This window comes from Sus scrofa, chromosome 1 (assembly GCF_054392235.1).
Source record: "Sus scrofa isolate SSC_HxYL_T2T_F1_AM1 chromosome 1, Sscrofa_HxYL_maternal_Yorkshire_Landrace_v2.0, whole genome shotgun sequence".
Classification (NCBI taxonomy): Eukaryota; Metazoa; Chordata; class Mammalia; order Artiodactyla; family Suidae; genus Sus; species Sus scrofa.
The window spans coordinates 57,680,921-57,693,971 of NC_139383.1; the positions used below are offsets into that span (position 1 = coordinate 57,680,921).

Sequence of the window (13,051 nt, forward strand, 5' to 3'; positions counted from 1 at the left end):
TCTACATGACCCCTTAGAGGAAAAGAAACACTTCCCAGGGGACAAGAAGTCAGTAACCGCCCAAATGAGCCAAAGTGCTGTCTTCTGTCAAGAAAAGAGAATAACTAAGCAAAATAAGAAGGCAAGAAAACAAAAAATGTCCAGTGCAACATGAAAGAAGGAGGGTAAATTAGGGCAGAAACCAGGAGGAATTATTATCTCTTGCTGTGTTTTGAACTTATGCCATCCTGAGCAGGTCGCTGGCTTTATTTTACATCATTTCCTCTCTAGGCTTTTAAATGGCAGAGAGAAATTGGCCTTGACCATGGCTATTTATTTGAGTTGGTCTGTTTTTCCAAAATGTTCCAAACCTTTCAAAAAAAAAAAAAAAAAGGAGCCAGAAAAATCAATCATGCAAAAGTCAAATGATCTTTGAAAATCTGAGAAGAGGCGGTCACATCCTATTTAATAATGGATGCCAAGGAAGATTCCACTCCAGTGATACACAGGCTCAGGTTCTACAAATTTTACCATACTGGGGAGGAGGGAGTTCTAAAATTTATGTCTCTCCTGTGCTAGGAAAATCACTGTGCAGAAGATATTTATTTGGTATCATCAGCGTACCTGAGCAATCTTGGTTTTCTTTTGTTGGAATTTGCAGAGTCGCAGAATCTGGGACCCTGAGTAATCACTGAACTGCTCATGGAACGGGTGTAACAGCTTTACGGACTCTCCAAAACTTGATGGAGTTAAAAACAAATAAAATAGGGGTTATTTTTTGTCATGTAAAAAAGGTTGGTTTCTGCAAAGGGACAAAAAGGCACTCTTACCTGCACACGGCAATCTGACCCACTTCCAGAAGAGTTAGGGCATTTCCAATCACAGCCAAAGATTCAAAGGCGAGCTGTGAAACAAAGTGAACAGTTCAAGGAATCAGAATATCCTCTACACTGGCGCCTTTCAAACTCTTTTATACCCCAAATGTTATTGTTTTGGTACAGCACACAGGAGAACAACATCAATACGGCTTATTCACAACCACCTCAGAGGCTTTGTTTGGTAGCTTAGGCCCTGGCTGAATACCACAAACACAGAAACCCAACATCATTACACCAGTAGGAAAGGTCTGCTCCAGATATCAGCCAATAAAAGTGATCTTGAGAGATTTGGTCCATAGACTTTTAAGGTTTTTCCCTCTGTCTGTTTTTTGACGGTATGAAAACCAATTTATTCTAATCTATGCATAAGTGACAGTATAGTTTTAGAATCTGAATTAAAAATAAGACGATGATACCCATGTAGCAACTAACATCTACTGAACATATAAAGTGCCACACACTAAACTGAGCGCTCCACGTGCATGATTTCATTTAGTCTTCATTATAACTCTGAGTCTGAGGTAAGTATTGTTAGAATTTGTCAGACGGTAAAACTGCCTAAAGTCATGTGGTAGCAAGTGGGGAGTTGAGATCTGAACCTACGTTCAGAGGTTACACTAACTTTTCCCAGCGAAGCCTATGTATAGATGTCAGTTTGCTCACTGGCTCGTGCTGGGTAACAGCATCACTGCCAAGACATGTCCACAATGGTGGGTGGGTCATAAACAATTCTACCCAGGCCCTTCAGGCTTATTAATACTGATAAAACATTAAGTCTACACAGACTTAAAGAACTTCAAGATACTTCTTTAAAAAAAACAGATATTCCAATATTATATTGTGCATAGTCTTAAAGAATACAGTACATTGCATTTTGTGGAAAATCAACAGTTACTCTGTAGCTAGGTAACGGCACAGCAAGGCTAAGAAACATTATCAATTTAAAAGACCTACAACAGTAAGATCTTTGAGACATTCTAAATTTTAAAATTGTTGTTTTGAACTCTTTTTTAAATTGTAGGTCTTCTCAAACATGTAGGTACCACATTCTCCGAACAAACTATTGAGTATTTTAGTGTTTTCTGGCCAGATCACATTTATAACATTCAGACGGCCCATCGAGCTGCCACTGCTCCCTCCTCACCTGCTTGGTGTGGTTGTCTACCATGCTGGAAGAGTCATCGATAGCCAAACATATCTGATACTGGCGTTTACTGGGCTTGGTCCTTCGAAGCCAAATCTTGTCTTTCCGAAACTGACTGGCGATGTATGGAATGACCTTCCGCATGTTCAGTCGCTTCCCAGTTCGATAGTCTCCTCTATGGAAATGAGCCAAACAGGACAAAGATTAAGGATGAAATCACACAACTAATAGTGCCTTATAACCAATGGTACCAAATAACCAGTGACTGGTGCGATGAAGTGTTACTGCCAATTGAGAGTATTAAGGGCCGGGATCTTAATAATAATAATATGGTCCTTGCAGAAAATGCAAAACACTTTTTAAAAAGAAAAAAATGTTTGCACTCGATATTAAGTTTTGGTTTCTCTCTTCTGTTCTAAAACTATGCCTTTGGACAACATCTTTGAAAAGATCTAGGGGAGTGAAGGGGAGCAGCACATACACCCAAAGGCTTACCAATGTCCCTATAGATACTAATTAACTCAAAGAAACTGCATTCCCACGGAGCTCCCCAGAGACGTCTGTGGTAGAGCTAACAACATGACAGCAAGGCAGGAAACACCGTACTGTGCCTGGGCAGCAGGAAGAGCAACCTGGACACTAGCACTATAGCTGCTAGGTGCTAAGCTCAGTGGAACAGGTGACTCTGACATCTTTCAAGGGCCCCACAAGAGCATCCAGTGTAGAAGACTTACTTCAGTTTGGCTGCCTGGGTAGGCTCTAATATAAGACGAAGCTGTTCACACAACTGTTGTGAAAGAGGTGCAGTTAAGACCAGGTAATTCTGCCACATCTCAGCTGCGGCCTTCTCCTGTGACAAGAGCAACAACAGGTAAGCTACCCTTATCGGGTCAGAGCCAACCAGAGGCAGTACAGCAAGATGAAGGCCTGAAGCAAAGTAGTAGAAAATGACCTGCTTCTCCAAGGAAGCGGCTATCTAGTCCACTGGATTAAAAATGTCTCTTTTTCCACCAAAACCACAACTCAACAGTTCCAATAAGAGAATGCAACAACAAGGCAGTAAAGTACTGTTTACAACAAATCAATACCTATTCACATCCCCAAAGAGTATATCATGTGTACCGTTCACGTGGAGAGGGAGCTAAGATGGGCAGTTTGAGTGCCAGGAGATCCCGCCACTTAATCATGGGCTCTCAGGGTCCTGTTTTTTCTTTCATTTGTTTTTGTTTTTTTAAGGACCACACTTCCCAGGCTAGGGGTTGAATCGGAGCTGCAGCTTTAGGCCACAGCCACAGCAATGCAGGATCCAAGCCATGTCTGTGACCTACACCACAGCTCACAGCACTGCCAGATCCTTAACCCACTGAGCAAGGGCAGGAATGAAACCATGTCCTCATGGATACTATTTTGGGTTCTTTTAACCCACTGAGCCACAACGGGAACACCCAGGGTCATGTTTAGAAAGCAAAAGTGACATATGAGTGCACCTCTCTCAAGCAACACACTCAACAGTGTGCTGATTTCCTGAGTACAAAGCTCCCTGGGATTTCTTTTTTTGCCAATTACGGCAGAGCAGTCAATACACATATGTGGTGAGAATGATGATGATAGATATAAAATTCAAATATGTATCTATACAGTAAAATCAGGATGCAAAGTCACTAGAAAGGAAACTTCTGATTAATCAACAACAACAGCTGATGGAATTCCAGCTGGCTTATTCAGAGTAACACAATATAGACTTTTGCCCCATGTTTCAACCACTGTCACATCTATTGCAGAGCATGCCATGGAAGTTAAAAAATTAAACACATCAGTTTCTGTTTTAACTAAACTACAGATCTAGTGGCAGAGCAGGCAGAAAGCAATGGAGAGATGTAGAATTGAGAACTGTAATTATATTCTCGATATACTCCATCACTTTTACAAAAGTAACTGGAGTTAAGAACCTCTAAGTCTGCCGTATCTTAAAAAAACAAAAGTCAAGATATTTTATAAACAGACCACTGACTTACTTCTTCTGGGTTTCCACATTCATGTGGCTGCCATGTTTCCAGCTGTCTCTCCAGCTCCTGTCTTAGCTCACTGACATCTTTCAAGAAAGGCTAAGTGGGAAAAGCCACAGATGAGAGGTGACTTAGATTGGAATCACCAACTCATTTCCAGTCGTCTTCTTCCCTGTAGCACAAACTCCAAATACACAGCCCTGACATGCAAAACTTAAGCAAATTTAATGGCACAATAAGATGCCAGACAACCATGCTTCTTCTGCTTCCCATTTTGTAGAGACAAGATGGATAGAGGAAATTTTAATATTTAATAAATGCATTCCAGTAAAACAGAAACAAAATACCCATTAAGACATCAATAAAGTATTCTTTGATTAATTTAAACTACCAAGTCAAACAATTAGGGAAAATATCTTAGTTAATTGGCTCTTCCTAAATGCAGGCTTTAAGTCAAAGATTCTTGCTTCTTAACCAATATAAACTGTCCTGCAGGCTCCTCACATGAGGCTGGTGGACATGAGAAGAGGCCCAAGGACCAGACCCATCATCATGGCCAGGTTGAGATATAGACCACAACACTGACCCTGGAATTGACTGTTAGAAGTGTGTAAGTGTATTACCTGTGTTACTGTCTACCAACAGAATTCTTCTATTTATTTATTTATTTTGCTTTTTAGGGCCACACCCACAGCATATGGAAGTTCTCAGGCTAGGGGTCAAATCGGAGCTACAGCTGTCAGCCTACACCACATCCACAGCAATGCTGGATCTAAGCCGCATCTATGACCTACACCACAGCTCATGGCAGTGCTGGATCCTTAACCCACTGAGTGGGACCGGGGATTGAACCTGCATTCTCATGGATACTAGTTAGGTTCAATACCGCTGGGCCACAGCGGGAATTCCTACTAACAGTATTCTTAAAAATAATAAGGTTATGATACTCCAAAACAACCAGATGCTATATAAAGTTCTAAAGACCAAGCAACTTTTGACTTCATTTTATCAACTTAAAGCAGTAATTTGTGAAAGTTTTAGTACTTGGAAAATTGTGTCCGCAAGCAACTGATGAGCTGTATGAATGGTCGAATCTCGGCTTCTCTCTTGTTTCTCACTCTCTGTCTCCTTGTGGGATGTGTCTGTCCTGGGGTCTTGGTCCTCTTCTGTCTTAATAGTCTGGGTCTCCATCTCCACCTCTTCAGAGCCTATTTTCATACAAGGACAGAATTTTACTTACCACATCATCAACCTGAAGGCAGTCTTCAACAGCTGTGTGCAACCTGAACAACCACTCAAACGTCACTCACTCACTCCCTGGCCTGTTAACACAGGTGGGTTCCATGTGCTCCTCTCCAGACAGCCACACCCACTCCTTTAACTTCCCCCCCTCTCCCCACTGATGTGGAGGGCAGCTGTTCTAGGGAGGGGGGAAAAGGGGAGCCTGTTTCACCCCAACAAGCCTTGTAGAATTGTGATCCATTAAACTCTGCATGCAGAACTTTGATAAAAATAAAAACTACATAAAATCACAGTTCCACTTTATAGATGAGGAAGCTGAGGCAAAGAAGATGAATAAAGAGCCTCAGCCTATAAAGTAAAAAAGAGAAAGTCTGCATTTGATCCTATGCCTTTCCCAGGAACATGAAATGGCCAGCAGTCAGGACTTCTAAGACCCCTGAGAAAGAAGGAGAAAAGGTTTTGAATTTGGCAATTGTCATCTGATTTTGTATTTATACCACGATTGATAAAGTTATTGTTTCACATGTTGAATGCATTTTTAAATTAATAAACTGCCTTATAATAGCATATGGTCAGCTATGAAGTAGGACTGTATGTAAGAAGTTTTGTTACTTTCTCACGCATTTCCCTCATTCTTCTTTTAACATTTTATGCTAATACTGTATACTTCCATAAAATTAAAAATAATAACAATCAAAGATATACCTCTTGTCACAACTGGAAGTAAGTATACTTTTCTGTTTTCTTCTATATATTTTAAAAAGGCTGCTGGGATCTTGTCTGAAACTGAACTTTTAAGGGTTTCCTTGAAGGACAGTGTCCTGTAACACTATTCTTTCACCTTTCTATTCCCAAATGGAATTTATATAGTGAAGTTTATGGGCAAATGAATATCTAAGCCATGGATTAGGATGTGGAAAAAACAAACCACAGTATCAGAGAAGTGGCTTCTCTAAGTCAGAGAGCGAAAGAGGGAGGGATGTGTTCACCACAAGCCTCACCTGGAGGTGCCGTGGTCCCCGCCTTGACCTCCTCTGGCTTCAGCTGCTCTGTGTCTACTGCTCTGAGCTCCTCCTGCTCCTCCGTGTCCATGGAGGTGTCCTCTAGCGCCTCCTCCTCTTGAGCCTTGCTGGAGTCCTTTGCAGACTGCTGCTGCTGCTCCGTACTGGCCACATCTGCCAACAAAATGCATGCACACATAAAAAGGTCTTCGCTGAACAAAGTCATCATGAGAGGGTGTGCTTTCAGTCATTTCTTGGTTCCAAGATTCTACTAATGCCACTGTGGTTCTGCCACTGTGCCTCGGACACAGTACTTGGCTTGTCCGGGACCCACTGAGGGAAGTGCCTATTTTCTACCAGCCCTACCCCACGAAGCTACAAGGATATATAGTGTAACTACACATGTGACCACAGAGTAAGATGTTTAGCTGGTTTTTTACTGCTATGACCAGAGACCGAACCAGAATGAACAGTCTGGGCACACGACTCAGAGCAGCTAATGGAGTTATCCCCATTGCCAAGTTATTAGAAGCATGATAACATGGGGCACAGAAAGACTAATGTGAGGTTTCCAGCACTGTGATCTTGTACACCTTGGATCTTAAACTTCATTGGCCTCAGCAGGCTGATCTGTAAGATCGAGATATCCTAGCTCATAAAGATTATTAGAGGAATTCCATGCTCATGTAGCTATGGCTCAGAACAGCGCTGGGCACAAAGTAAAGGCTCCATGCGCGGTAGCTATCATTTGTCCTGCTTCATTTATCTAAAAAGTGGGGAACGGGAGAGACAAGAGTCATCTACAGCAGAACAGTTGATTTTGTAGCATCATCATAGGTACATGTTATCAACACCAGCTCACATATCAGGAATGCAACAGTGAAAAGTCACCAAAACGGTTCAAAGGGGAGGCTGAGTGACGACTGGCTGCTCCCTTCCTTTGCTGAGATTTTTTTCTCCCCTTTACAGCTAGGGGAGTTCACAGCTCCTACCATTTGCAGGGAGCAACCTCAAGGTGATTATGAAGAAATCGCCATGGCTCAGAATCCCTAAGATCAGTTCTGGGTCTGGATATGGCTGTTACCAAGGACACTTAAGAGGCTTACATTACATCCAGACACCCTGAGCACTGAAACCCTGCCCTTGGCTCCAGATACCTTTATACCAAAAACAAATTGTACTGCTGCACAGTTCTTATTAGAAGGTCACTAGTTTTAAAAAGCCATTTCCCCTCCCTCCTAAGATGACCCTCTAATGCACCTGGCAGGCACATGGCATTAAGCCCTCTCAGGGTTCGGTGGGCAAAGAAGCCTTCCTACGTACCATAGGTCTGCGCGTCATACAGCTCACTTCCTTGTTTAATGTGCTCAAAGGCTTCTGCCTCCTCCACCCGGGGCTGGGGCTGGGGCTGGGGCAGGGTGGGGTCCTGCTCAGCGTGGCTGTCTGTGTCCACGGTCCTCAGCCTCTTATGCACATGCTCGTTGTGATCACCCATGGAGCGTTCATTGTCGGCCTGCCCAGGCTTCCTCTTAAAACTCTGTGGGAAATACAACGAAATTCATCAGATCGTTGTCTATAATAGCAGAAGAGTAAAAATAGCCCAATGTTCAACCATAGGAGGCTGATTAAGTAAATTAGGTATAGCTACACAAAAGTAGAATTCAATGCAGCTGTTAAGAATAGGCAGCTCTCTAAAAACACATACAGAGCAATGTCTATGACATATTTCTATATCAGAAATAAAGGCAAAGAGATAAAGAAACATTTGCACACAGATGCACAGCAAAATCCCTCTGACAGAAGAGAGGACATGAAGCACCAATCTGTGCTGAGGAGAGGTCCCTGGGCAAGCCCAAGGACAGAGAAAGGATGGAGTCTTTTGAGGAGACTGGTTTTTATGCACTAATTCTGTATTACATGCATGAATGACACCTCATTTTAAAAACACCTAAATTTTAAAACACAAAAGAGGAGTTCCTGTTGTGGCTCAGAGGTAATAGACCCGACTAGTATCCATGAGAATGCAGGTTTAGTCCCTGGCCTTGCTCAGTGGGTTAAGGATCCAGCATTGCTGTGGCTGTGGTATAGGCCAACAGCTGTAGCTCTGATTCAACCCCTAGCCTGGGAACTTCCCTATGCTACAAGTGTGGCCCTAAAAAATAAAATTATAAATAAATAAATAAATAAAACACAAAAGAGTATTCATAGTGGAGTTCCCGCTTTGGAGCAACAGGATCAGTGGCGTCTTGAGAGTGCTAGGATGCAGGTTTGATCCCCGGCCAGGCACAGTGGGTTAAGGATCCGGCGTTGCCACAGCTGTGGCTTAGGAGACTTTGGCTCCACTGAATCCCTGGCCTGGGAGCTCCATATGCCACAGGGTGGCCCAAAAAATGGAAAAAAAAAAAAAAAAAAAAAAGAAGAGAGAGAGTGTGCACAGTGAAAAGAATAAGACTTGTTGATGTAAGCAGCAACACAAAATACTTGGCTCTGAGGCTCCATAACAAGAGCATAACAGTGGGTGGGTGGGGGTGTGTGTGTGTGGGGGTGTGTGTGTGTGTGTGTGTGTGCTTTTCCCCACACAAGGAAGAAACCCCAGATAGCAAAGCCCCACAGTCCTGGTCTGTTCACCCAGGCGGCCACCGGGTGGGAACAGCAAAAGTTGGAATATGGCCTTTTTTTTTTTTTTCTTTTTTTTCTTTTGGTCTTTTAAGGGCATATGGTGGTTCCCAGGCTAGGGGTTCAGCAGAGCTAAAACCTCCGGCCACAGCCACAGCCACAGCCACGCGGGATCCAAGCCGCATCTGTGACCTACACCACAGCTCATGGCAATGCCGAATCCTTAACCCACTAAGCAAGGTCAGGGATCAAACCCACATCCTCATGGATGCTAGTGAGGTTCGTTAACCACTGAGCCATAAAGGGAACTCCCTTTTTTTTAAACTACATTTAAAGTATCATTTCATATGCAGCCTTCATCTTAGTTAACAGTGATAAATACCTGTGTGTTTTTCCTGGTGTTTTTCTGGGAGGCCAGCCTGGCGATGAAGCTGGATTCGTGGCCTTCCACCTGGTTCGCATCTGCAGCTCCACTCCCGTGTTCCTGTGAGATCCAGGCCGTGAAGCGTGAGGGAGGAGGCAGCTGTATGAGTACAACTCTTCTCCTTTCATGGTCCTGTGTGGTCAGCCTGCCAACCCGTGGACAGAGGGCCCACCCACTGCACTGCTTTATGCAAGGGCCTCGGGGCCTTGGATTTTGGTTGCCGTAGAGGTCTTAGAATCAATTCCTCCCAGGCCCAGAGGGATGACAGTAACCACACCCGCCCACTCTGGAACTCACCCCGACTAAGGCCTGGCCAGTGGGCAGAAACAGGAGCTTCTAGACCCAACTTGTTAGTTACCCTCTTGGGTGACTGTGCTTTGCAAGGCTGCTTAGCTCCTTGTCTACAGGAGGTAATGGCTTACTCTAAAGGCAGGGTAGACTCAGTTAGAAACCAGGCTTCATCACCAACCAGCTGTGTGCCCCTGAGAATTACTGCGGCTTATTTAATTTCAATGTAAAGTGGAGAACACCAAGGACAATACAGTCTCTCTTATATGGCCACCGCGAGGACTTGCTGAGGTAATGAAATGCTCAGCACCTACAGGTGCTCAGGAATAGGTGGAGAGGCTATGACAGAATAAACCGCTGTCATGATTGCAGAGAAAAAGGGGGCTCAGGGGGGCCAAGGGAGTTGTCCAGAGTGACCACTGAGCAGCAGCCCCTCCAAAGTCCAGTGCTTCTCCCAGGCACGCCCGCGCCCCTCTGTGGCCGCCACAGACCCATCGCCCCATGTCAAGGAGGTGCTTCGCTTTTTGAGTTAAAATGTTTAGAGGCTTGGTGAACAGCAAGGAAGAGGGAAGCACGCTTAGAGGCACATCACTTCATGAATCTAAATCCAACCTTGCTTTCCTTAGGTTTTTCGGGAAAGTAACATGAATCTGATTCAAACACAGAACTACACTCTAATAATTTTTTCACAGTAAGTAAATCTCTTAAATACAGTGTGTTACAAGTATTCTGGGGTTTGTTCTGCAAGGCAAACCTGTGAAAATAGGTGTATAACTATTTCCTCAAAGAATGGGAGATATTTTAAATGTCAACAACCAAAAAAAAAAATCACACATAAACCAACTACTGCTAAACAGACATGGTTTCAGACAGGGAGAAGGGAGCCTCCTAAGAGGCAGCCAGGGCCCCTCACCTCCTTCCCCTGCTCCGTCTCAGGTGCGGCCCCGGCCAGTTCCACAGCCTGTGCGCTCTGCACACTTTCCAAGCCCGTCTGCCCGCAGGAGTCGTGCTCTTTCCTCTCCGTAGCCTCTGGCACCTGCTCCTCCATGTCCGGGTTCTCCCCTTCTTCCTCTTTTTCCTGCTCCTGCAGGGAACGCAAACACAGCACTCAATGCTCTGGGGGAAGAACAAGAGGTGGGGGCCATGCAGCAAGCCACCCTGGGGAGAGAAGCAGCCAGAATGGGTCTTAAGCAAAAACTTACAGCTGATGAGCAGCACCACTGGCTTATGAAAAAGTATCCCAAGAGAGATTCCAGTGGGAATAAGGAATTTCTTCTCATTATTATTATTTTTAATAGAAGACAAGTCAGACACACCATAATACCTGAGGCCGGAGGCCTTGGTCAACAGGGACATTGCCCTCTGTACTTTCCTCACTGGCGTCCTTGTCCTCTGATGACTGTTGCTCCTCCTCTGGGTTCTCTTCAGGATGCTGGCCAGCATCCTTGTCTTGGTCGTCAGCTCCTGTGTCCATCTCTTCCTCTCCCTCTCCCTCCCCCTGGTCAGCTTCACTGGGGCCTTGCTCAGGCTCCTGCTGACCCTGACCTTCATTCTGGTCAGCCTCAGTCTCTTTGTTTATTTCCTCAGCTTCATGACCAGCTTCTTCAGTATCCACTGGTTTTTCTTTAATTTCCAAAGGATTCTCTTCTGGATAGGTGAAATTTAAAAGAAAAAACAAAACACAATTTAAAAAACAAACAATGTGATTTCTTAAGATGGCATGTAGTTACACAAGTATTTTATCATTATTCTCAAACCAGGGATTGGCAAACCATGACCCTTGGGCCAAATCTGTCCATCCATGTATTTCTGCAGTTTTACTAGAACACAACCACATCCATTCTGCGTTGCCTATGGCTACTTTCACACCACAAGAGCAGAACAGTGTATCTGTGACCTCTGTCGCAGTTTATGGCCTGCAAAGACTGATCTGTTTAGTATCTGACCCTTCACAGGAAAATTCCACCTACATCTGATCTAAATTGTACTTACATGTTACATACAACTGTTTGGATGGTGCAGTTCATTAAAGAATAAGTGATCCACTGAAAAATCCTAAAGCCGCCACCATGAGAGAAATATTTTAGAAAAAAAAATGGAGCTCCCATTGTGGTGCAGCAGAAACGAATCCGACTGGTATCCATGAGAATGTGGGTTTGATCCCTGGCCTCACTCAGTGGTGTAGGTTGTCAGCTACAGTTCCAATTTGACCCCTAGCCTGGGGTCTTCCATATGCTGAGAGTATGGCCCTAAAAAAGGCCAAAACCTGCTTCTTAGTTTATATACACAACAGTTTAAAATGAGCCTGGAGGAAGTCCCACTTTGGTGCAACAAGTTCAGTGACATCTCTGCAGCACCAGTATGCAGGTTCCATCCCTGGCTTCACTCAGTGGGTTAAAGATAAAGCTTTTCGGCCCAGGTCACAACTGTGGCACCGATCTGATTCCTAGCCTCAGAATTTCCATATGCGGAGTTCCTGTCGTGGCTCAGTGGTTAACAAATCCAACTAGGAACCATGAGGTTGTGGGTTTGATCCCTGGCCTCACTCAGTGGGTTAAGGATCCGCTGTTGCCATGAGCTGTGGGGTAGGTCGCAGACATGGCTCGGATCCCGCGTTGCTGTGGCTCTGGTGTAGGCCAGGGGCTGCAGCTCCGATTAGACCCCTAGCTTGGGAACCTCTATATGCCGCAAGTGTGGCCCTAGAAAAGAAAAAAAAAATAAAAGAATTTCCATATGCCGTAGGGTGGCCAAGAAAATGACAATAAATAAATAAAATTAGCCTATTTTTTTCTAGGGCAAATGTAAAATCTAAGGGGATTTTAATTTTCTTAATTTTATGCTTGCTTGGTCTGTTGAATTTAAGCTTGAAGTCAGATTCCAAAATTATAAGGTAATGAAATACTCTCAGAATCAACAGCTTATACTATGTTTAAAAGCTAGAGATTCATAGAGCAAAGAATGTTCTACGCATGAGGAAAAGCCTGTATCAAACCCCTAACCAGATGGTCTCGTTAAATACTAAGTTCACAAGTTTATTTTTAACTACCAAATACCTTAAACGTGAGAAATGCATTTTATTTAATTTTCTTTTTTTTGGAACTCTAATCAACCTCTCTTCTTTTTTTTTTTTTTTTGTTTTTGTTTTTGTTTTTGTTTTTGTCTTTTTGCCATTTCTTGAACCGCTCCTGTGGCATATGGAGGTTCCCGGGCTAGGGGTCTAATCGGAGCTGTAGCCACCAGCCTAGGCCAGAGCCACAGCAACGCAGGACCCGAGCCGCGTCTGTGACCTACACCACAGCTCACAGCAACGCCGGAACCTTGACCCACTGAGCAAGGGCAGGGATCGAACCCGCAACCTCATGGTTCCTAGTTGGATTCGTTAACCACTGCGCCACAACGGGAACTCCGAGAAATGCATTTTAAATTTCTGAGAGCCATATACTCACCTCCTAGATTTAATAGGCGTTAACATT

General features: G+C 44.0%; 1 protein-coding gene across 6 annotated transcripts in view; it reads right to left on the reverse strand.

Annotated features, from left to right (window-relative positions):
- MDN1 (midasin AAA ATPase 1) overlaps window positions 1–13,051 on the reverse strand; it is a 166,654-nt gene that overhangs the window by 4,265 nt on the left and 149,338 nt on the right. For all 6 annotated transcript variants that reach the window (XM_084960086.1, XM_084960067.1, XM_084960075.1 and 3 more), the window contains 11 exons: window positions 10,903–11,225; window positions 10,492–10,662; window positions 9,249–9,350; window positions 7,574–7,787; window positions 6,251–6,424; window positions 5,052–5,215; window positions 4,017–4,106; window positions 2,736–2,851; window positions 2,002–2,176; window positions 810–883; window positions 604–718 (listed from right to left, as the gene is read on the reverse strand). In XM_084960086.1, the coding sequence (XP_084816212.1) occupies window positions 604–718; window positions 810–883; window positions 2,002–2,176; window positions 2,736–2,851; window positions 4,017–4,106; window positions 5,052–5,215; window positions 6,251–6,424; window positions 7,574–7,787; window positions 9,249–9,350; window positions 10,492–10,662; window positions 10,903–11,225 (1,718 nt within the window). The remainder of the gene's footprint in view (window positions 1–603; window positions 719–809; window positions 884–2,001; window positions 2,177–2,735; window positions 2,852–4,016; window positions 4,107–5,051; window positions 5,216–6,250; window positions 6,425–7,573; window positions 7,788–9,248; window positions 9,351–10,491; window positions 10,663–10,902; window positions 11,226–13,051) is intronic.